This window comes from Dama dama, chromosome 30, assembly GCF_033118175.1.
Source record: "Dama dama isolate Ldn47 chromosome 30, ASM3311817v1, whole genome shotgun sequence".
Taxonomy (NCBI): domain Eukaryota; kingdom Metazoa; phylum Chordata; class Mammalia; order Artiodactyla; family Cervidae; genus Dama; species Dama dama.
In genome coordinates, this window is record NC_083710.1 from 54913034 (window position 1) to 54936514 (window position 23481).

The 23481-nt window shown below is 38.9% G+C and overlaps 1 protein-coding gene across 3 annotated transcripts in view; it reads left to right on the forward strand.

Annotated features, from left to right (window-relative positions):
* SCEL (sciellin) overlaps window positions 1-23481 on the forward strand; it is a 335541-nt gene that overhangs the window by 234393 nt on the left and 77667 nt on the right. For all 3 annotated transcript variants that reach the window (XM_061133261.1, XM_061133262.1, XM_061133263.1), the window contains 6 exons: window positions 272-331; window positions 5430-5498; window positions 11754-11822; window positions 12415-12453; window positions 13690-13770; window positions 16779-16844. In XM_061133261.1, coding sequence (XP_060989244.1) covers window positions 272-331; window positions 5430-5498; window positions 11754-11822; window positions 12415-12453; window positions 13690-13770; window positions 16779-16844 — 384 coding nt within the window. The remainder of the gene's footprint in view (window positions 1-271; window positions 332-5429; window positions 5499-11753; window positions 11823-12414; window positions 12454-13689; window positions 13771-16778; window positions 16845-23481) is intronic.

The window sequence follows — 23481 nt, forward strand, 5'->3', positions numbered from 1 at the left end:
AGAGCAAACACTCATTCTGTTGTGGAATCACCTGGAAATCTTATGGGATAAATCAGAATAATGGTCGTTTGTACTCCCAAACTTGTTTCTTTTCACCGTGTTCTTTCAAGTGGTGACTGGTTAAAATAAATGCATAGTTGTATTCTTACGCCTGAAGTAAAATGAATTAACTTTGCCAAGCATTGCGAGCTCTTTCCCGTCTGCCTTATTTAATGCTTACTAAAGACTGTGAGGACTTTTCATGTGACTTAATTTTGTTCTTTCTCTGCAGAGATGAAAATTACGGTAGGGCGGTGCTCCACAGACATAATTCCCACGATGCCTTGGACAGGTAGGTGTTTCATACAAGTTACATCATTAGCAGAAACACAAAGACAGTTGTTTCTGAGAGTAGACTTGTTCAAAGTTGAATACTGGTGCCTAGCCACAAGCTTTCCTGACATTCTGGGCACATGAAGGAGAATCTGATAACATCAGGAATTTTCACAAAGCAAACTGTGCTTCTCCAGCTTTATGCTCCTAAAATACAGCTTGGAGGTGTAGAATCATCAATCCACTTCTCACCTTACCAAGGTGGCCTTCCTGACGGGAAAGAGCAAGGGCTCCCACAGAAACATGATGAGATAGATATTTCCGAGCCTTAGAGAAAGGGACCCTAAAAGAGAAATAACAGCTGAGTTCACTTGCCTTATAGGACAGTACATTTCTTTTCTGTGGTTGGTGACTGCAGGCATGAAATTAAAAGACACTTGCTACTTGGAAGGAAAGCTATGACAAACCTACACAGTGTATTAAAAAGTAGAGACATCACTTTGCCAACTGGGTCCATAGAGTCAAAGCTGTGATTTTTCCAGTAGTCATGTATAGATGTGAGAGTTGGTCATAAAGAAGGCTGAGTGCCGAAGAATCATTGCTTTTGAATTGTGGTGCTGGAGAAGACCCTTGAGAGTCCCTTGGACAGCAAGGAGACCAAACCAGTCAATCCTAAAGAAAATCAGTCCTGAATATTCATTGTAAGGACTGATGCTGAAGCTGAAACTCCAATACTTTGGCCACCTGGTACAAAGAACTGACTCGTGGAAAAAATACCTGATGCTGGTAAAGATTGAGGGCAGGAAGAGAAGGAAGCAATAGAGGATGAGTTGGTTGGATGGCATCACCGACTCAATGGACATAAGTTTGAGCAAACTCCAGGAGATAGTGAAGGACAGGGAAGCCCAGTGTGTTGCAGTCTATAGGGTCTCAAAGAGTTGGACATGATTTAGCGACTGAAAACAGCATTTCTTTTCAGAAACTCCTAGGCATGTGCAAAATCACTAAATGATACTCAGTGGCCAGTGGCTAGACAAATGTAAATTAGTAGGAAAATTTAAGCAAAGCTCATAGTCACAATGATGTAAATAATCTAAGGTTGATAAAATGAATAGACAATATTCTTACTAAAGCACATTGATACTAACACACATACAAACAACCACACCTAGCAGAAGAACCTAGTTATTTCTCAGGTAAAAGTTTTATCTGATTCAATAGCTAGTGTCTACCACCAAGACATACTTAGTAAAGGACTATGATTGTTTTTCATGGTGGGCCTTTAAAAAGATAAGTAGACATTGTAAAGTAAGTTGTTGTTTAGTTGCTAAGTTGTATACAACTCTTTTATGACCCCCATGGACTGTAATCCACCAGGCTCTTCTGTCCATGGAATTCTCCAGGCCAGAATACTGGAGTGAGTTGCTATTTCATTCTCCAGGGGATCTTCCTGACCCAGGGATCAAACCCATGTCACCTACATTGGCAGGTGGATTCTTTACCACTGAGCCACCTGGGAAGCCCTCAAGTAACTATACTCAAATAAAAATGAATTTTAAAAAAGTTAAGTGGACACTTTGAATATGCCCATTTTGGAATTTTTATCTGTGAATTTAAAAAACCATTTTAAAAATGTTCAGAATTTTGATGTGTTTTAATTGCCAACAAAGGTCCATCTGGTCAAGGCTATGGTTTTTCCTGTGGTCATGTATGGATGTGAAAGTTGGACTGTGAAGAAAGCTGAGCACCGAAAAATTGATGCTTTTGAACTGTGGTGTTGGAGAAGACTTTTGAGAGTTCCTTGGACTGCAAGGAGATCTGACCAGTCCATCCTAAAGAGATCAGTCCTGGGTGTTCATTGGAAGAACTGATGCTGAAGCTGAAACTCCAATACTTTGGCCACCTCATGCAAAGAGCTGACTCATTGGAAAAGACCATGATGCTGGGAGGATTTGGGGGCAGGAGGAGAAGGGGACGACAGAGGATGAGATGGCTGGGTGGTATCACCGACTTGATGGGCATGAGTTTGAGTAAACTCCAGGAGTTTGTGATGGACAGGTAGGCCTGGCATGCTGTGATTCATGGGGTTGCAAAGAGTCAGATACGACTGAGCGACTGAACTGAACTGAAGGGTACTGAGTTTACCCCCCTCTACATGAAGTATCCCATTGGTTTTTGGGTTCCCAGCCTTAGTTCTTCTGTTTGACTGTTCTGTGATATAGCTGACTGTCCTGTGACCTGTCCTGAGTCTTCATGATTTTGAAGCTTATGTTCTTGTTCTCTGTTGGCCTTCTCTTACCAAACAAAGGGAAACTGATAACTTGAATCCAGGCAGTAGTGGAAAATGCACCCTCCATTTTATTTGCCTTTCTCTGGAACTATTAAAGAGCAAACTTGTTGTGAGGCATGATCAGGAAAACTAAGATTCGTGTTCTTAATATGTTTCAAGATGGAAAACATTCTGGCTAAAGCAGCACATTTAACTGTTTTATCTTCACTATTAAAAATCTATAAGCCTGAGACATTTCCCCCAGACTCCTTGACTAGTATCTCAAATGACATCTTTATAAAAGGTAGTGTAAGTTATTTTTCTCCTTGCATTTGCTCAAACAGATGTCCATGAGACAATTTTCCATCCTTCTGCAGAGGTTGTGTCCACTTTGGTGTTCACCCAACACCACTTTGGAGCACCTCCTGTGTGCCAGGTGCTGGGAATACAAAGATGCATCAGACATCAGCTGTGATCTTAAGGCACTCTCATATTTCATGGAAAAAGATGGATCCATAGACACAAATACTCAGATTTACCATGGAAAGTGCTTGTAAAAGTCTGAGCCATGCTATGGGAAGAAGCAGAGGGTAACTGTGGCTGAAAGAGTGGGAGCCCTCCCTGAGGAAGTGCTCATTGGTGTTGCTGTTTGAAGGATGGAAGATGTTTCCAAGTGGGAAAGAGTAGCTGGTGGGTGAGTGGCTGGGAAAGAGGCACTTCCAGCAGAAGCGATAACATGCCCAAGAGTTCCACGTGAGCAGAGACTGAAAATAAAGGAAAATAAAGAATAGTCTCGTCATGCTAGAAGACAAGCTTCATAGGATGCACAAACAACATTTTGCAGTGTCATTTCCCTGTGAGATCATTAACACGTGTCAAAGGAGGCAGAAAGCACAACAAATAGTACCAGTGGAGATGCCCTTTGGAGCCAGACAATATTCTGCAGTCTGGGAACAAAACAAAACCCTTGCTTCCATAAAACTCCAAGTGACTCAAGTGAAAGTCACTCAGTCATGTCCAAGTCTTTGTGACCCCATGGGCTGTACAGTCCATGGAATTCTCCAGGCCAGAATATCGGAATGGGTAGTCTTTCCCTTCTCCAGGGGGTCTTCCAAACCCAGGGATCAAACCCAGGTCTCCCGCAGTGCAGGCAGATTCTTTACAAGCTGAGCCACCAGAGAAATCCAAGAATACTGGGCTGGGTAGCCTATTCCTTCTCCAGCGGATCTTCCTGACCCAGGAATCGAGCTGGGGTCTCCTGCATTGCATGTGGATTCTTTACCAACTGAGCTATCAGGGAAGCTTCCTGGTTAAAGGTAGAGGAGGGAGAGATTGAATGTAAATGAACACAGTGTGGTATGTCCTGTGGTGATAAGTACCTGGAAGAATAAAGCAGCTAATGAGACAAAGCTATGGCGTCTGTGAGGGGCTATTTCCTGGATGGGGGTCAGTTCCATCTGCACCCATGCATTACACCTGCTGATGAGTCTCACTATGACCTCACTCTGAGTTTCCTTAAAAGCACGAGAGATTGCATTAGCCATTTTTTATAAACATTATTCTTTCCTTAACAAACACTATTCCCTCTATCTCTGTTCATTTGTGTCTGTTTATCCTTCAAGTCCCAGCTCAATGTGTATCTCATCCAGGAAGCCTTCTCTGATCCCCATCTCTCCAAACAAGCTTTCTCAGCTTCAAACTCCCTTGTACTTGACCTGAACCTCTGTTCTGATACTGACCACTTTCTATGCTTGGATGTACATGTCTTACTTGTCCCTCTAGCTCTGTGTGTGCAGGGTCTATAGTTAATTCATAACTCATTCCTCAGCTGATGATATACTGCTGATAATATACTGTCATCAGTACAGTATATGGTTTACCTGCAAATATTTGCTAAATAAAGATACACTACACCAAGTTAAAAATTGCATCTTAAATAGTATACTGTTTTGGTACATTTTCTGATTCAGTACCTTTGATCTGTCAGCTTCAAATGATGCTTTGAAATGCAAATACAGTCAATCATGGTAGAATTCTCCAAAGAGCTTACTTTCCCTGTATCACAGGGTTAAGACATTGAACAGGCTTTTCTTGTGGATTGATCAGTCTGATCAAGCTATCTCCAGTGCTTTGATGATCAGGGTTCCTTCTCTAATTTTCTTGTCTTCTCTCTGCTCCCTCTTTTTCAAATTATCCGTCTGTCTCAGCTCTCTGATGCTGTCTCTTCTGCCCCTACTTCTCCCAGTCTCCCCTCTCTTCTCTTTTTCCCATCCGTACTTTCTCTCTTCTACCACTTTCCTCTGTTCATTTTCTTCCTATGTTTCCTGTTTCTCTCTTTTCTTCTCTCTTGCTCCCTCTTTCTTCCAGCAAGTCCTCTTCTTTCAACCCTGTCCACGGTGCTGAACTCGGAATAGACTGATTGGTATGTAGCCGTTGTGCTGGCGTAAGGCTCTGATGAAGCTGTAAACACAACCGAGCTGATGATAAGGGATTGAGTTCCTATTACATAAAAATCAACAACAACCCTGAAAGTGGTACATATAAGTAATTAATTCTTTTGCATATGTGTTGCTTGTTTCACATATCCTTATCCTTGATTTGAATATGTTACATTGTAATTAGATTAATTGGATCTAAAGAATTCTTTTATTAGCATGGGGAATTGGGTTTGCTAATTTATCCTAGTCAGGTCAAAGCCTGGGACAGTTTTGGTACTCCAAATATGTCTTTTCTTGGTAACATATATATCTCCCACCCCAACAGGCCAAGATTTTACCAAATCTGTGGAAGTTGTGTAAACTATTTTTTATAATTTATTTGATCTTCCTATAATTATTTTTTGCTACAGGAAAGCAAATGAGAGGGAAGAGCCAAAAGCCACAATCAGTCGGTACAGATCTGATGACACTTTGGACAGGTAAGGTGTTTTGAACCAGCAAGTGGAATGCGTAACATATGTTAAATCCCATTTCTTATAAGGCATGAGACAGCTAAATGTTTACCAAAGTGAGCTTCAAACCATGATATTTTATCCCCAGGAACATGAAGACTATAAGGATGGAATTATCTTCCTCAAAACTCACAAAATCTTGACTTGCTATGCTATTTTCCTAAAATCTTGCTGATAATACATCAGTAGGAAAAATTCTAAAGGAACTGGTTTGAGTATAGATGGGATGGGCACTGAATATTATCTGCTTAATTTTAAAAAGAGAATATAGTTTTTTGTGTGAGTCACCAATTCTTGTTCTAACTTCTGTTTTTCCATTCCAGAGGCAGAGAAACAGCAGTTTTTGTTTTAACTGTCTTATGGAGAGACTATACATTTTAATAACACAGTAGTTTTGATTCACTCTAGGATGAAGACATTAGCTCTTTACTCTAGAAAGTAAAACTGCTCTTTCGGCCATGGAGTCACCACATGGCTATACATGAGTCATTGTGTTGTGCCTGTTGTTGGTTCACTCCTAGATGGAAGGAAAGGAAGGGCTCATAAATAGAAAACCCAGGAATATCTATTCAGATTGAAGTGTAAATGCTACAGGTCACATTTAAGTTTTATATCTGATAGAGGTGCTTCCTAGGTGGCTCAGTGGTAAAGAATCTGCCTGCCAGTATAGGAGATGCAGGAGACTTGGGTGCAATGCCTGGGTGGGGAAGATCACCTGGAGGAGGGCATGGCAACCCACACCAGTATTCTTGCCTAGAGAATTCCAGGGACATGAGACAGGTGGGCTACAGTCTATGGGGTCATGTGGAGTCAGACACAACTTAGTAGCTGAATACAGAGTGTTTATTAAGCATAGATAAAGAACAAAGTTAATATCTTCATTTGGAGTCTAGACATAGTGAATGTCCAAGGCCATCAATAGTTGAAACCACACCCCTGTAAGGTAAAGATGTGCTATCTTTGGAAACAAACATGCAACTGGCTGCCCTTGCAGCACATACACCGAAACTTATGGCATCTAATAGATTCCATATTCAGACCAGGCCAATGTCAGTTAATGCGTGCACTTCTGCACTCTTTATAGCCTTCTAAGTCAATCTTGCTAATAGCGACATCTCTCTTGTAATTAACAACCTTGACAAGAGTCAGTTTGTGAAAGTATATACCCAGGATCTCATCTCCACAGCTCTGAGTGAGAGAGTAGTCACAGTGCTTCTGTCTGTTCATCTTGGCTTTGTGGGCTGTCCTAGTGCTCTGTTAATTGAAGCAGGAAACCCTACCTCTAAGGATGAATTTACAAGTGAGGTAATTATATCACAAGAAAGGTAAATATGTGGGAGACCTAAGCCTTTCCAGGCTGTGTGTCTGAATGTTTATATCAGGCCAGTCAAGATGGAGCCTTAGAATATCACCAGTGAACTAGACCAGACCTCACAGTCAAGCCAGTTAGTCATTCTCAACCTCAGCAGCAGATTAGAATCACCTAGAAAGTGAAGATATCAGTCTCTCAGTCTTGTCTCTTTACTACCTCATGGACTATGGCCCACCAGGCTCCTCTGTTCATGGGGTTCTCTAGGCAAGAATATTGGCGTGGGTAGCCATTCCCTTCTCCGGGGTATCTTCCAACCCAGGGATTGAACCTGGGTCTCCAGCACTGCAGGCAGATTCTTTACCATCTGAGCCACCAGGGAAGCCAAATCACCTAGAGAGCTTTTTGACTGCACTGATAATTTGGTTCCAACAGCTCTTCTTCCCTAAATCCTAATCTAATTAGTCTGAGGGAGACTTGGGCATCTTTTAAAGTTTATGACATGATTCTGATGAGCAGCCAAAATTCCAAACCACCAAATCAGTCCAAACCCTTCATTTTAAAACTTAAAAAATGAGGCCAGAGATTTCTTGCTTTACCTCTACAGAGGATTAGCAGTGCATATTTGGAAGCTGAGCTACTTCCCCAGGCAGTCCTATCCGCAGCTCACCCCCAACAGTGAACTGCATTCATCTCTCCAAGTGTGGACACAGGTGTGAGGGCGAGAACACAGAGGAGGTAAAGAAAAGCAAGTCCTGGTAATAGGAGTCAGACCCCATCATGCAGGGCACTCCAAGTGTAAGACATGAAGTAATTTTAGGAGGAGGATGATCAAATATATTAGGAGTGTGCATGTGTGTGCCATTTTAGAACTAATGTGTGTAATAAATAAATATGAGAAAAGTACTGAGTTACCTTTAAAGAGTTCCCTTTTAAAATATATGTCTGTTGGTAAAAATGTGAAGTATTCTAAAGAAACATAGGTAATCAATAGTATACCGTAGCATTCCATATGGCTCAAACCCTGAAGATTGGTTCATAAGAAATTTGGAAAAACCTAGGTTAGGGAGACCTCTAGTGTTATGTTGTGAAAGTGTAACTTTTCCTTTGGTTTTTTTGATTATGTTGCTGATTATATTTAAGTATTTCCTGTCTCCAAGACTGACTCCTATTAAAACAATCTATCTCATACCATAAGTTGATAGAAACTTCATTTCTAAGGGAAGTACCAAGTTAATCTCCCTAAGAAGTGAGAAATTGATGAACACATTGGAATGATGGTTAAATTGACGAATACAATGGAATGATGGTTCTGTCCATTATGATTTATATTGTTTATAATTATATAAATTGTTATTTATATATACATAATTATTTATATATTATTTATATACTGAACCCCCTAGTGTTGTGAAAGAGATAGTGGAGGTGAAAAATAATAACTGAAGAAAGACATGTTGCTCATGAGTGTTGCAACAATTAGACTACAGAACCTGGTGGACGACAGTGGGCCCTACTGGAAAGACTTTGGAGACAGACTGCTTCCTGGTTGTATGACCAAGAGAATGCCACTCACATTCTCTGAGACTCTATTTATTCATCTATAAAATGAAAATAATTACATCTACCTTGTAGAGATGTTCTGAAGAGCAGAGAAAATTGCAAAGAGTAGTAGGTAGCTATTTTTATTATTCCATGCTATATTGCCCACAAAGATGAACACTGCAGAATTTTGATTAACTTCATTTAATTTTAACATCACAATTCTCCTTTATTTAAACCTTGAAGATGTTTGAAATTAGAGTTCTGTTTTCTTTAGACAGATTGTTATTTTCAGGGTACCAGAGTAGCAATTTCCAAGAATTATTTTTATCTTCTGTGAAGATCTCATAGATGGCTCTAAAGTCTGAGTAGTTTGCAAGGAACATTTAAGTTTTACAATTTAGGATTACATGACATCATGTTTATGATATTCACCATGGTTTACTGCAAAGCCCTTTAAATATAAACATATCAGAGGCTCAGTAGCAATTAGTGTAGAGAGTATACTTGTAGTCTTTGGTCTAATGATCACCTGAGTGATCTTCATGAATTTTTTTTTTTTTTTTTTTTTTGCACATCTGTGCAAATCCTGTGTTAAAGCCAAAATACAGGATGGCTCAAAAAATTTTTTTTTTTGCTTTTTTCACTGCTATATCAACTTAAATACTAATCATTTGTTTATACCTTTAAATTATTTTTAAAAGGTATACATTTATAATTTAAAAATCAACAGAGTGACATTTTGATCCAGATACATTTTTCCACCCAGACACATTTTTCCGTCTTATTTCCCACTTTTCACAAAGGATATCTAGGACCAGAGAGACAGCGCATCAAACGTAAGTGCCAGCACCCTCTGTGAGCAGCAGCACTGGAGTGTCTACACTGAAGGTTTACATTCCTCATTTACTACAAATAATTTATACCAGCATATTCTCATACTTACTTGCTTTCTGTTTTTACCTTCTCCATGAGCTTCAATTTCAATGGTGGTATTATGAGCATTAGACCCCTTACATATGACATCTCTTTTTAAAAAAATCTCAATTAAAGATCATTATTATCCCCATCATATAATATTTTCTCATATAACAGACACCCAGTCCTTCAGGAAGCATAACAAGTGATTCTGTTTTATTCCATTGCCCCCCCCACACACACTAATTTGTTTAATCCAAAACCTTGTTAATCACTGTAGAAACCCTACAAGTCATTAGGAAGATGAACTTTGTTATCTACTACAAGATTTTCAAACGAACAAGTGAATATAAAAATGACTAATACCTTGAGGATGGTGGTAGTTTAGTTGCTAAGTTGTGTCTGACTCTGTAATCCCATGGACTGTAGCCTGCCAGGCTCCTCTGTCCATGGGATGTCCCAGACAAAAATACTGGAGTGGGTTACCTTTTCCTCCTCCACATCATGAGTTTTAAATGTGGATTCATTCTGTGCAAGTTAATAACTGGATTGTGAAGAGTCAGTTGAGAATATGGGGCTCTGGATGATTCAATGTTCCTTCCTTTTGCATTCAAGAGTTACCAGTTTGCGTTCAGGGTATCAGCATTATGCACCATAAACAGAAATTATATGGGGTTGACTTGGGGAATTTTCATGTATTAGTGTTAGTTACCAAATGTTTTAGTTACACATGTCACAATGACATCTAGGAATTGAAATCATTTTAAAGCTGGCACAAATAAGCCATATTTTTCTATCATGAGTTTTTTTAGAGCAAGGTAAGATTATCGTCCATCTTCCCAGGAACAGTTTATATAAAGCCCGGTAGTAAAGTGGATGCTGGGGCTCCCCTGGTCGTCCAGTGGTTAAGAATCCACCTTGCAATCCACAGGTTCGATTCGTGATCAGGGAACTAAGATCCCACATGTGGGGTGGCAATTAAGTCTGCTCACCAAAACTACCAAGCCCGCCATACTGCAAGGAAAGATCTCACTTGACACAAGAAAGATCCTGTGTGCTGCAACTTAGACCTGATGCAGCCTAAATAAATATATAAATATTAAAAAAAGAAAAGAAACAGATGCTATGTGCTCACCACCATAGCTTATTTTTTTTAAATAACAGGAATGATAAAGATAACAGTTTAGAGAAAATTATATTAATAGTAGACCCATAGTGTGAGATCAGCAGAAGACTCTTGCTGACCTTTTGTTTTCCAGAACCTAATTTTTCCCCATGCTAGTATTGTGCAATATGGGGAAGGGAATGACAACCCACTCCAATATTCTTGCCTGGAGAATCCCATGTACAGAGGAACCTGGTGGGCTGCAGTCTGTGGGGTTACAGTTTTGTGCAAGCCTGCAGAATCCAGAAGACAGCCTCATATCTCAGGAAGAGCTTTCTTTCTGATGTGCTTTTCTAGAGGTTGCAGTTGTGAGATCCCACCACTGGCATGCAGGCTACAGGATTCCTAATTTGTCTTCTGACCCCAAAGACAGAGAAACACACCTTTCCCAGACCTACTTTACTATGGAGACCCGAGTTTAGAGTGTTTTAAACCTCTTATGGTCCCCAGGGCCTATTAACACAATGTGTTAGTCAATGTAAACAAATTTGCCAGGGTAGAGCAATTCTTGTGACAGGTTCTCTCCCTTGCCTCCAAATCTCCATGTTAGCCCAATAGAAGATTATTGCTTGCTCTCAGCAGAGTTCAAAGTGATATCCTAGAAAATTAGGGGAACTCTCTGCTCCATGAAATGACTCAGAGACCTAGTTCTTTCCATGTTTTAATTCTGCCATCTTCAACCCATGAGTACCAAAGCTACAGGAGAAGAGGAGGAAAGAGCATGGAGGATCATGCAAGAAGTTTTATGATGGTTTTTGGAGTCATTAATAATATTTCTGTCCATATTCTTTAGAACTCAATCACATGATCCCAATATACATGTACTGAAGACTGAGATATGCAGGATTCCTGTGTGCTCAGAAGGAAAACAAAGAGATTGACAAACATATAGCATTGTCTATACCATAGAACATTTTTAAAAATTGCTAAAGTCTTCCATTGATTCCTTTTAGTGACATAGAAAGTGCTGTCATTGGGTAGATAAATGACTAAACAATAATGAAAAGGAAATAGTTAATGAATTAAATGTTCAATGAGTCAGAAAGGCTAGCTGAAAAGCATTAATTTTAAAAGTTACAAACTGTATCAAAATGGCCTAATAAATAGATTTTGTGGTGAGTATAATAGTTTTTTTTATTGTAAAATTTTCTAAGATGTAACACCTGAAAAGCAATTGTTTTCACTAGAGAAAGGTTATGTTGTGAAGTGATTCTGGCATAAAAGAGGTCTAAGATGAGTTTAAAAACCTAAATGTTGATCCAGACTTTTGTCTTATTTCTTTATAAAGGATTTCAAACAGAAATGATGCTGCTAAAACATATAAGGCCAATACCCTGGATAACCGACTAACCAATAGGTACCAGTATCTACTAACTTGGGGAAAGGGTCAAGTACAATATTTTTCTAAGCATTACTTACTTACAAACAGTTCTTCAGTCCTACTTATTATCTTTCTGTAAACCCTTATCCTCTATTTTTTAAACAAAAATAATTCTGGCATAAAAACTTGGCTCCTGCTCATGGTTAAAGAAAAATAAAATCTTATTCTTGGCTTCAAAATGAAGAGAATTCATTGCTTCAGGGCATCATTCTTACCACATTTATGTTTCTGTTTAAATCATCCTGGTGGCAACATTATGAAATACATGTAAATGTAAATTTTACATTCATATTGTAAAAAATTATTAAACCCATCAAAGAAAAACACTGGGCTTAAAAGGTGAAATTTCTAGAGAAAAAAAACTTTTTTTGGAATCTAATACACAAAAGGTGAAAAATCATGAGATCAGCTTTTCAAATATATTCAACTATTGATACTTTCTTTTTCTTTCTCACAACTAATGTTAACTTTTAATAGTAATACCTCTAAATTCATGGACAACTGCAAACTGATGCAAGAATTTATTCTTTGCTGCTGTTCAAACTTTGCCTTCTCGTTTTCTTACCAGAAATATGTCCACGTTTCAACCACCAGAAGTGACAAAGACGTATGTACTTCTTTAACTGATCTTGCATTTTAAAAATAAAGTGTATTTCTTCCTATATGCCCAAGAAAAAATCAAGGTATATTGTCTTCAGGCCAAAGTTTCATTGTAACACAGCCATGCCCCCACAACTTTGACAGGTTGAATAGTATTGATAGAAATACTGAAGTGGTCGGCAAAACTTAAAGTACTTTCTATGTGGACTTTAACACAAGAAGTTTGCCAACTTCTGCTCTAATCAAACACCGAAGCTTAAGTCATTCTTTATTTCTTTTCTTTTTAAAAGTCTAGATTCTTTACTTCTTTGCCCATAGAACTTTAAAATTTTTTCCTACTCCTATGGCAACTCTTTCTTCTTGTACATTTCACTTGCCTCCCAAAACACCCTACAAAACATCTACAGCTCAGCTGAGTCTTGAAATCATGGTTTTGCTAACCCTGGAATGTACTAATGGTGGTTATAAGCAAGCAAAGTAGATATATTTTTGAAAACTTGGCTGATTTTTAAATTTGTACTTTCAAAAAAAGTAATTTTCACCCTGGACTGCCTTCCAATAGTTGAAACAGGCCTGAGTCACTTCAATTTTTTGAGGGTCTGCATATATTAACAAATGTTAAATAGAGATTTGGCTTCCCTAGTGGCTCAGACAGTAAAGAATCTGCCTGCAATGCAGGAGACCTGGGTTCGATCCCTGGGTCAGGAAGATCCCCTGGAGAAGGGAATGACAACCCACTCCAGTATTCTTGCTTGGAGAATTCCATGGACAGAGAAGCTTAGCAGGCTGCAGTCCACGGGGTCACACATAGTCAGACATGACTGAGCAACTAACACACACACACATATTTAAAACAGTGTGATTTTTAAATGTTTTCTTAAACAAGCAAAAGTATTTAATCCAAAAAAAATTGTGATATAATTCTGTGAGTCACAGCATAGACAGGATTTTAAAATATTTGTTGGAATCCATAGCACATCGAAATTGATTGGTCTGGGTTTCAGACACAGCATGTCATATAATGAATGACTTCTCCATTCAATTCCTTCTGATTTAATTATTTGAAAGCCAGGTGATTTGTAAAATGGGTAAACTAAGGAAGAACTTTTTCTGTTGTTGTTCTTTCACCCTCAAGTGAAACATTTTGTGGTGGGAATAGGAGTAGATGGTAAGTCCTTTCAAAGGTGAGATAAAATGAAAAGTTTCAGGAATGTGCTCACTATTTGTTCTTTTGATAAAACAGGCAACCTGGAGGCTTGTCCAGCGCAAACGCCACCAACACCCCAGCTTCCACCTCCACTACTACTCCTGTGAAGAAAAAAAGGTGGGATGGGCTTGCTGGGAGCCCCTCTTACTGCTGTCCTGTCACAGATTATTCTTTATTACTGTCTGAACCACATCATCCACCAAGGCCCCTGAGCAGCATCTAGAATTTGCTCTCTGCCCTTCCTCCTCCTGCCCTCCTCCCCTTCCCAGGGATCCTGTTCCTACTGTCTTCTGCTGTCTTCACACCTCAGTCCTTTCCTCCTTACTCTCCTTTTCAAATATGCCATCTTTTCCTCCAATTTTATTGAGAAATAATTGACATACATCACTGTGTAGGCTTAAGGTGTATAGTGTCATTGAAACATATTGTGAGGTGATCACCCAATATGTTTAAATAACATCTATCATATCTTCCCAGGTGGCGCTAGTGGTAAAGAGCCCTTCTGCCAATGCAGGAGACATAAGAGACATGGGTTCGATCCCTGGGTGGGGAAGATCCCCTGAAGAAGGGCATGGCAACCCACTCCAGTATAGTCCATCGGGTCACCAAGAGTTGGACACGATTGAAACAACTTAGCATGCACAACATTCATCATCTCACAGAGCATCCATCATGTCAATAAAAAGAAAAGCATTTCTCCTTTTGATGAGAACTCTTAAGATTCTCTCTCTTAACTACTTTTCTATGTATAATGAAATTATATGAAAGTGAAGTCGCTCACTGGTGTCTGACTCTTTGCAATCCCATGGACTGTAACCTGGCAGGCTCCTCTGCCCATGGGATTTTCCAGGCAAGAATGCTGGAGTGGGTTGCCATTTCCTTCTCCAGGGAATCTTCCCAACCCAGGGATAGAACCCAGGTCTCCCACATTGCAGGCAGACTCTTTACCATCTGAGCCATCAGGGAATCCTATGTATAATACAATCATGGTACCTGTAGTCATCATGTTATAGATTACAACCCTAGAACTTATAACTTCTTTGTCCTTTGTTGGATGATGTTTCGAATGGATATAAAATAAGTTGGTCTAAAGGACAAATAAAAAATGTAAGTTTTTACCTTTTGGCCACCTTCCTCCAATCTCCCTCAATCCTCCCGCCTCTGATAACCACAAATCTGATCTTGTTTTCATATGTGCCATCTTAGGGACTTGAATACCTAGGTAATGTTTTGATGCTAGAGCTCAGATAGTAAAGTTTCTTCAGGTAATGTATGTTAACAGAGTCCTACTACAGGGACTGCCTTATCCTGCATAACGTCTGCAGTGTGGCCAAGCGTCACTAGATTCCAGCAACCAGTCTGCATCTTGGAGGCCTCCTCTGCTCCATAGATTGGGCTTCCTCCATGTACAGGGTCAAAGATCCTATCTAGAGGCATCAGCCTCTGTGTACTTCTTACCTCTTCTTTCAACTTCCCTGTATGGCCTTCCACTTTCGCCTGTGCTAACTTCCATTTATCTAATAGGCATGGAGGAGAAGGTAGATCTTCGGTGGTAGAATCTTCTTTATGTGACACAATGTGATGGTGGGAGTGATTTTTGCATGTTGAAGAGAACACAGTGCCAGTGAATTGTGACATGAGTGGAAAACAGGAATTCATGAACCTCAGAGCTTTTGAAATTTTCGTATTTTCTTGGCTTGCTCCTCTGACCACGCTTGGGCTTCCCAGGTGGTGCTAGAGGTAAAGAACCTGCCTGCCAATGCATGAGACATAAAAGACATGGGTTCCTCTCTGGGTTGGGAAGATCCCCTGGAGAAGGGCATGGCAACCCACTCCAGTATTCTTGCCTGGACAATCCCCATGGACAGAGGAGTCTGGCAGGCTGCAGTCCATGTGGCTGCAAAGAGTCAGAAACAACTGGAGCGACTTAGCACGCACACACAGGACTAGGCCTGGTGTACACCAGCTGTTAGCGCTTGTTGATGATCTGGCTGACTGTCAGCTGCTCCTGTAGTCCTCCTGGAGGGAAATGACTGATTCTATTTTCTCCTGCAGACGAAATTTTGATTGTGTCTACAGAGTCTCAGGAAGTAAGATTACCCTTCTCTTGGATCCAAATTTCACATTCGCCCTGATCCTTTCTTCGTCTGTTAGGAGAAACTGAAAGGGAAATTTAAGGTCAGTTAGTTCAATCTCTTACCCAAGCCAAGAATCTTTCCTCTGATAGGCTAGGCATCATTCAGGACCATTGCAGGGAGAAACATGATTCTCACTTCTGTGGTGTGCCTTGACTAAGCTCTCGGGGGTTGCGTTGAGCTGAAATTGGCTTTGATTTACTCCCATCCCATCTTAGTGCTGTCCTGCAATCTCAGAGAATAGACAAGCTTCGAGAATTTAAAGGACTCTCCTGTCCTTATCCTTGATCTTCCTTATAAAGGCTATCTTACTCTCCTCTGAACATCATTTTTGATCTATAATTTAGTCTTTTTGACAGAGTCCTTAGCTATCTCTACCAATTAAAATGACGTCTTAATAATGGGAAGGCATCTTTCTAATTGGATATACATGTGTGTGTGTACATGTATGTATAAACATGTGTGCTTCATTGTTCATATGCATCTATATAAAATTGAGCTTGGCACTGCTGTGGCATTCATTTATATTTTCAATATTCTTACTTTCAGCATTTCCTATCATACAGATTTTTTAAAACCATATTTTGAGTAGAACATAATAGCATTGTTATTTTTATTATGAAATGTTTCAGAAACGCAGAAAAACAGAGAGATGTGTTGATAATGAGCACCCATGAACCTACCGTATAAATTCAACATTATTATTTTCCAGATTTCCTGCAGATTTCTTTTTAAAGAAATGTCTACATTGTTTCGTGTCAAAGGAAATGGGCAAAGGGATTTATCTGGGAGAGCAGATTGCCTGGAATACAGGCTGTTACTTCCTATGGCAGGAAGTAGATAGTTTTCATTTTATCTCCAAGACCTTGTAGGAAAGTCATCTCATTGCCTTTTAACCTGTCAATTTATTTTCAGCTTTTCCTGGAAGACACGTGGGTGGGATCAGGTCTTTCGAGCACTGTGTTTATAACCGATGTCATTTCTTAACAGACAGTCCTGGTTTCCACCACCCCCTCCAGGTTACAACACCACCCCAAACACAGGAGCAAGCAGAAGGTAAGAGAAAGATGTCAGAGGTAATTGCTATGTAATATGATGGAAGAATGTGTTAGATAGTGACAATATATAATTGTGGATGCTTTGGAATAAAGTGGAGGCAATTTTGTGAACTCTGAGTTCTGAACAAGATAGTGCCCGATGAAAGTGAGGTCAGGGTACAAGGGTGCCTGGTAGGAAATCTGACACGCTTTGAGGAGTAAATGACTGTATTTTTAGTTTGCTAAGGGTTGCTATAGCAAAGTACCATAAAGGTGGGTGGTGTGAGAGAAATGTGTTGTCTCACAGCTCCAGAGGCTGGAAGCCCAAGATCAAGGTGTTGACGGGGTTCCTTCTGAGTGTTGTGAGAGGGGATCTATTCCACCCTTTTTCCTGGCTTCTGGTGTTTTCCTAGCAACCTCTGGTTTGTATAAGAGATTGTACAAACTTAGTTTGTATAAGAACCTCTCTGGTGGCTCAGATGGAAAGAATCTATACCCGCAATGCAGGAGACCCAGTTTCGATCCCTTGGTCAGGAAGATCCCCTTTCGAAGGGAATGGCTACCCACTCCAGTATGCTTGCCTGGAGAATTCCATGGACATTGGAGCCTGGCAGGCTACGGTCCATGGGGTAGCACCATTTCAATCTCCACCTTCATCTTTACATGGTGTTTGCCCTGTGTGCCTGTCTGTGTCCAAATTTCCCCTCTTATAAGGACACCAGTCCTATCGAATGGGGAGTCGCCCAACTCTGGTATGATCTCATCCTGACTCAGCTACTTATGTCCATGACTCATGTTTTACCTATTTGTGTCTACTAATGACCCCATTCCCAAACACATTTGGAGAGGACCTCATTCGCTCCATTGGGGGGCAGGGGAGAGAACAGGGGCCATCACTAGTGGGGGCCCCAGTGTGGGCTCTGGTGTCAGTCATTTTTGCTCTGATGAACCCAGATGTCAGGCTGGGAATGTGTATGGCACGTTCTCGGTAAACTTAAAGTGACAGATGGGTGGTATTTGTTTGCTTTTACCTTTTTGTTGCTGTTGAGAGCAATAATTGTAACTAAATTAGAGAATAGGTGGACAACACCTGGTTCTACAATTTCCATACTGGGAACGTCAACAACTATTTAACTTAATAAATACTTAATAATAAGTGATTACTGTATGCCAGATATTGTTCTTGGATCTTGGGAGATATCAGTGAACAAAACACGGAGCCTACACTCAAGCCTTCAGAGAAACAGACACGGTGTAGGTCTCTCATAATTTATGTTGTCACTAGCACTTGAAGAAAAATAGGTCTCCAAGTTGGTTTTGCTTTAGGTATCCAAAATTATTTTCATGTCATCAACCCCTAGAATATCCGCACCCTATATTTCCATCTTTAAATGGATTCATTTTCCCAATTCAATACTTGGAGAAAGGTCATGAAGCAGTGCCCTTGTTTCATACAAGACTGTTTTACTTCCAGAGATTTTCATCTGTTGCACAGGCTTTTGATGTGTCTTTTATTTCCAAATAATAGGTATATTTGGAAATAAATGTCTTATAATTTAAGTTGAATCTATAAGGACATAAATAACTTTAGTTGACTAATAGACAGAAAGAATTCAAGTTGTCTTTCATACCCTTGGCTTCATCTGTATATATGTGTGTGTGTTCATATGTATTTTATTATATGTGTATAACATATATAAAATTATTGGACATATCGAATAATCACAGCTTGGAATTATACCAACCTTCTCTTAAAATATTTTCTTTTTAAACCTGTTCATCTTTTTAAACCTGTAGATGATTTCCAACTATATGAACTGCCAAGTATGAATTATGTCTCTAATTTATAACCTCCTTTCTCCTCAGGCTGTGTTTAGATATTTCTCCATAAGTGATACCTTTCATGGAACTACCCAAGTTATTATTGTAAGATACCACTGTACATTCCATCCAATTTTGTCTTGATAGACAGTAACTGATACTTAGAAACATTAATTACTTATTTCTCAAATAACTTATTTTTATCTTTTATTTGTTATTCCATTGTTCATATAAATTATCATCATAATAAGCAACTATTATATAACTGTGTAAAGATATGAAAGGGTTGTTCGTGCACTAACATCATATGTTCAGTGCCCATTAAGCTACGGATCACTGCACAGAACTAATACTGCCTGGCTATATGCCCTTACAATTTATGCATAGCTGGATGTGATTTACATGGAAGATAAAATAAGTTACAATGCTTCTATTTCTGATTTCTGGATTAGATGCCTAGCACCAGATTTAATGGAGAGAGAAGATTATTGGATAAGGTTGATGAATTTAAATATCTACTCCTCTCTTAAAGTCATAGATTATAAATATAATGGCTAAACCGAAAGACTTCTCTTCAAGAATCAGAGCTAGTGTTATCCCAAGCTTTCAGGGAAAGGAGAGAATAATAACAATATAGCAATGCCTTTGATTTCTAAAGTGCTTTTCCTTGGAACAACTCAACGTACTGCTTGTTTCTCACCTTTAATACCAGTGCATTCTCTGGGCTCAGAAATAGCCTTTTCAGCAGAAACCAAAAACTAGAAGCAATTATTAAATGATTAAAGGAATCAAAGGTTTCAAAAAGAGATCTTTGTCCCCAGAAGAACAAAAAGTAGATGGAAATAGATCAAGAACAGATAAAAATGGAGAACTGTGACTTTTAATACTAGCTAATAGCCAATGCTAACTTTATTTCCCTTCAACCTTTACTTATTCACTGGTCTCCATCTCTCTTTCTCCCCTTTCTTCTCTTCTGCAAAAGAATTTCCCCTTAATACCAACACCCACTCTCATTTCTGTTCTTCATTTTGGGAACCGTCATTTTTCCATCACCTGATCTTTCCCAGAGATTTCATTTTCTTCCACACGCCCATCCCCAGTTATTACAAGGAGAGGTCATTTTCCTGAATGTTTTTCCCCTCTAACCTCTCTGTGATCTTTGACCCCATGGACTACCCCATTCCTCAGCTGTCCCTTTCTTGGCTTACGTAGGGTGGAAGAACCAAACTTAGTTGTGTTTGGATTGACAACTTGTGTTGGTGTTGTGTTTGGATTAAAATCTGTTACAGGCATGATGTAAGCTGCACCCAAAGGGTCTTAAACTTTTTTATTTATCAACATAAGGTCCCACAATATCACACTTTTCTCTATATTTATATGTATATCTGTACCTATAACTCTACAAGTCTGTGTTTAAGTCTATAGCTATTGATATTTCTATAGCTACATCTAGAAATATATCTACATCTCATTCTGTCTATATAATTAATAGGTTGGTGAATTCAGTTCAGTTCAGTAGCTCAGTTGTGTCCAACTGTTTGCAACCCCATGGACTGCAGCATGCCAGACTTCCCTGTCCATCACCAACTCTTGGAGCCTACTCAAACTCATGTCCATCACATCGGTGAATTCAACTAGATTTTAAATGAGCAAGTTTATTATTTTTTTTCCCATTTCTTTTTTTCTTTTTTTTTTTCATTTATTTTTATTAGTTGGAGGCTAATTACTTTACAATATTGTAGTGGTTTTTGTCATACATTGACATGAATTAGCCATGGATTTATATGTATTCCCCATCCTGATCCCCCCTCCCACCTCCCTCTCTACCCGATCCCTCTGGGTCTTCCCAGGGCACCAGGTCTGAGCACTTGTCTCATGCATCCAACCTGGGCTGGTGATCTATTTCACCCTAGATAATATACATGTTTCGATGCTGTTCTCTTGAAACATCCCACCCTCGCCTTCTCCCACAGAATCCAAAAGTCTGTTCTGTACATCTGTGTCTCTTTTTCTGTTTTGCATATAGGGTTATCGTTACCATCTTTCTAAATTCCATATATATGTGTTAGTATGCTGTAATGGTCTTTATCTTTCTGGCTTACTTCACTCTGTATAAGGGGCTCCAGTTTCATCCATCTCATTAGAACTGATTCAAATGAATTTTTTTAATGGCTGAGTAATATTCCATGGTGTATATGTACCACAGTTTCCGTATCCATTCGTCTGCTGATGGGCATATAGGTTGCTTCCATGTCCTGGCTATTATAAACAGTGCTGTGATGAACATTGGGGTGCACGTGTCTCTTTCAGATCTGGTTTCCTCAGTGTGTATGCCCAGAAGTGGGATTGCTGGGTCATATGGCAGTTCTATTTCCAGTTTCTTAAGAAATCTCCACACTGTTTTCCATAGCGGCTGTACTAGTTTGCATTCCCACCAACAGTGTAAGAGGGTTCCCTTTTCTCCACACCCTCTCCAGCATTTATTGCTTGTAGACTTTTGGATAGCAGCCATCCTGACTGGCGTGTAATGGTACCTCACTGTGGTTTTGATTAGCATTTCTCTGATAATGAGTGATGTTGAGCATCTTTTCATGTGTTTTTTAGCCATCTGAAAAAATAAATAAATAAATGAGCAAGTTTAATTTTCTAATATAACTATATAGTAGAGCTAAAGAAAAAAAGCAATTTCTTAAAACAAGTATCATTTTATGTATGACACACAACAAGATTATTTCCTCTGAAATCCTCTTTTCAAATGCCATCAAAACCTATAGTTTCTTTTCATTTTAATCAGGACTGAATCAAATTTTAGCTCTACAACTTTTGTTCCTCATTACATTGATCTGTCTCTCCTTCCTCTATGATCACTGGTTGATCCCCTTTCCCATGTTCAAATTCCTTTCATTATTTCAGAATATTACTTCTGTTTTAATGTTTTGGTGTAATGTAATTTGAGCTCTATGTATTCGAGATTCTGAAATACATATAAAAGAAATACATGTGTCATCAATATGGAAAATAGTTAGAAGGTCAGAGCTAGTGAAAGTTTTTCCTTTTCCACTTGTTTCATTTTAAGATTTATCAGAAAGCCTGATGCAAAGCAGTTTGTCAGCAATCACTAGTGTCTATCTTAATTTCTCAAGTTCTTAAACTTTTTCTCATCTTTGAGTCTTTAAAAGAGTGATAACATATGCCAGGACCTGAACCAATGGTGTAATAGGTGCCATTCGTGAGAAGTGCTCAGTCAAATCACAATAAAATACAGGTGCAGCATTTCTAGGAATTTAATATTAAAGTCACTTCTGATTTTAGAACCCACCTTTAACTCTTGGTGTTCTGTTTATGGTAAATTTAAGTGCATAGGCCTTTGTACTTAGGTGATGCACAGATTCAGTGCTTTGATGGCATATGAAGCTCATTTAAGAAACTCATGAAGCCAGATTTAGGTTACTTAACAGATAATATGAATGTTTACAATGTTACCCATTATAGTGATTCTGGAGCAACAATGAAGCAAACCAGCAGCACCACCAAAAAAAAGAAAAAAAAAAAAAAAGCCAATGTGTTTTTTTCTGCAATCATTTCCAAAGACAGAAAATAAATTGTATAATATCTGATAAAATTAAAGTAGTGGAAACACATGCAGGAAATCAACATATTGCGAAATGCTTGCTACATACTTTCATAATTTCTCATCCATATTTGTTTCAATCTCTTTTCTTTCAGTGGTTTTCACTTCCACTTAGCTGATTTGGTAGATATGAAGGAGGAAAAAAAATTTCTGATTGAGAAGCAGGTTGCTATGGCAACCTTGCACTACAGTTATATTTTTCCATCTGTAACTATAAATGGTAAAATATAGCTTTTCTAATTAGGCTGCAACATTTTTAACTCTATTGGTACCAAACCTTCTATGAAGTTTGCTGTCACCCTAAATTAAATCATTATATTTAATTTTTATCACAACAAACATCTTCTTGTATTAACTAGAAGCCATTTTGCAAAAACTAAGAGTCTAAAACTCTCAGTAAAATGTCAAAGTATGGTGATTTAAAAACTGTATCTCAATGCCTAAAATACCAATTATATTCATTCAAAATAATTAAAACATAAACCTGAGTCAGGGTTTGTTATTTTTTTTAAGTATTTTAATAGAATGAGGAGAAAGTTAATTCAGAATGTGCTGCTATGAATTCAGCAATACTTGAAAATTTCTCTGCCTCTGTGTCTATTGGAAGCTAGTTTATTTGTGCTCTTATATTAAATTATGCTATTTAAATTTCATTAATCACAGCTGAATATTCATACATTTAGAAAGTGCAGTATATGAATATTCAGGATGCTTAGTGCATAGCAAGTAGTATTCACGACTACTGTGGAACTGAAGATTCCTTGCAATATTCTGCCTTCCCATGGTCATGTAGCGGTTTGCCAGCCACGGATCTGAACCAGTCTCATCCTTTTATAAATGAAGCAGCAGATTCTTCAGAGAGGATCAGTGTTCTTTCCATGATCAGTGGCAAAACTAGTCTAAAAGCTAGGTCTCTGAAATTATTGTTCAATGCATGCTCTTTGTTGTGGTGTGGTTCATCCAAATGGTCCCTGGCCACTGAAAGTAAGACACTGTTACAGCAATCATGCTTTTGAACAAATCTAAAGATTATTCTCTGGAATCTTTAGAATGCCTTGCTCTCTGCAAGCTCTTTGAGACCATGGACAACATCACACCTTTTCTAGTCTTGAATGCTCAACTTTGCTTGTTATATGTCCTAACATAATAACTAGGGCAGTTGTGGAATAAGTGCTTTTGAACTGACACCTTTGGGCAAGCAAAT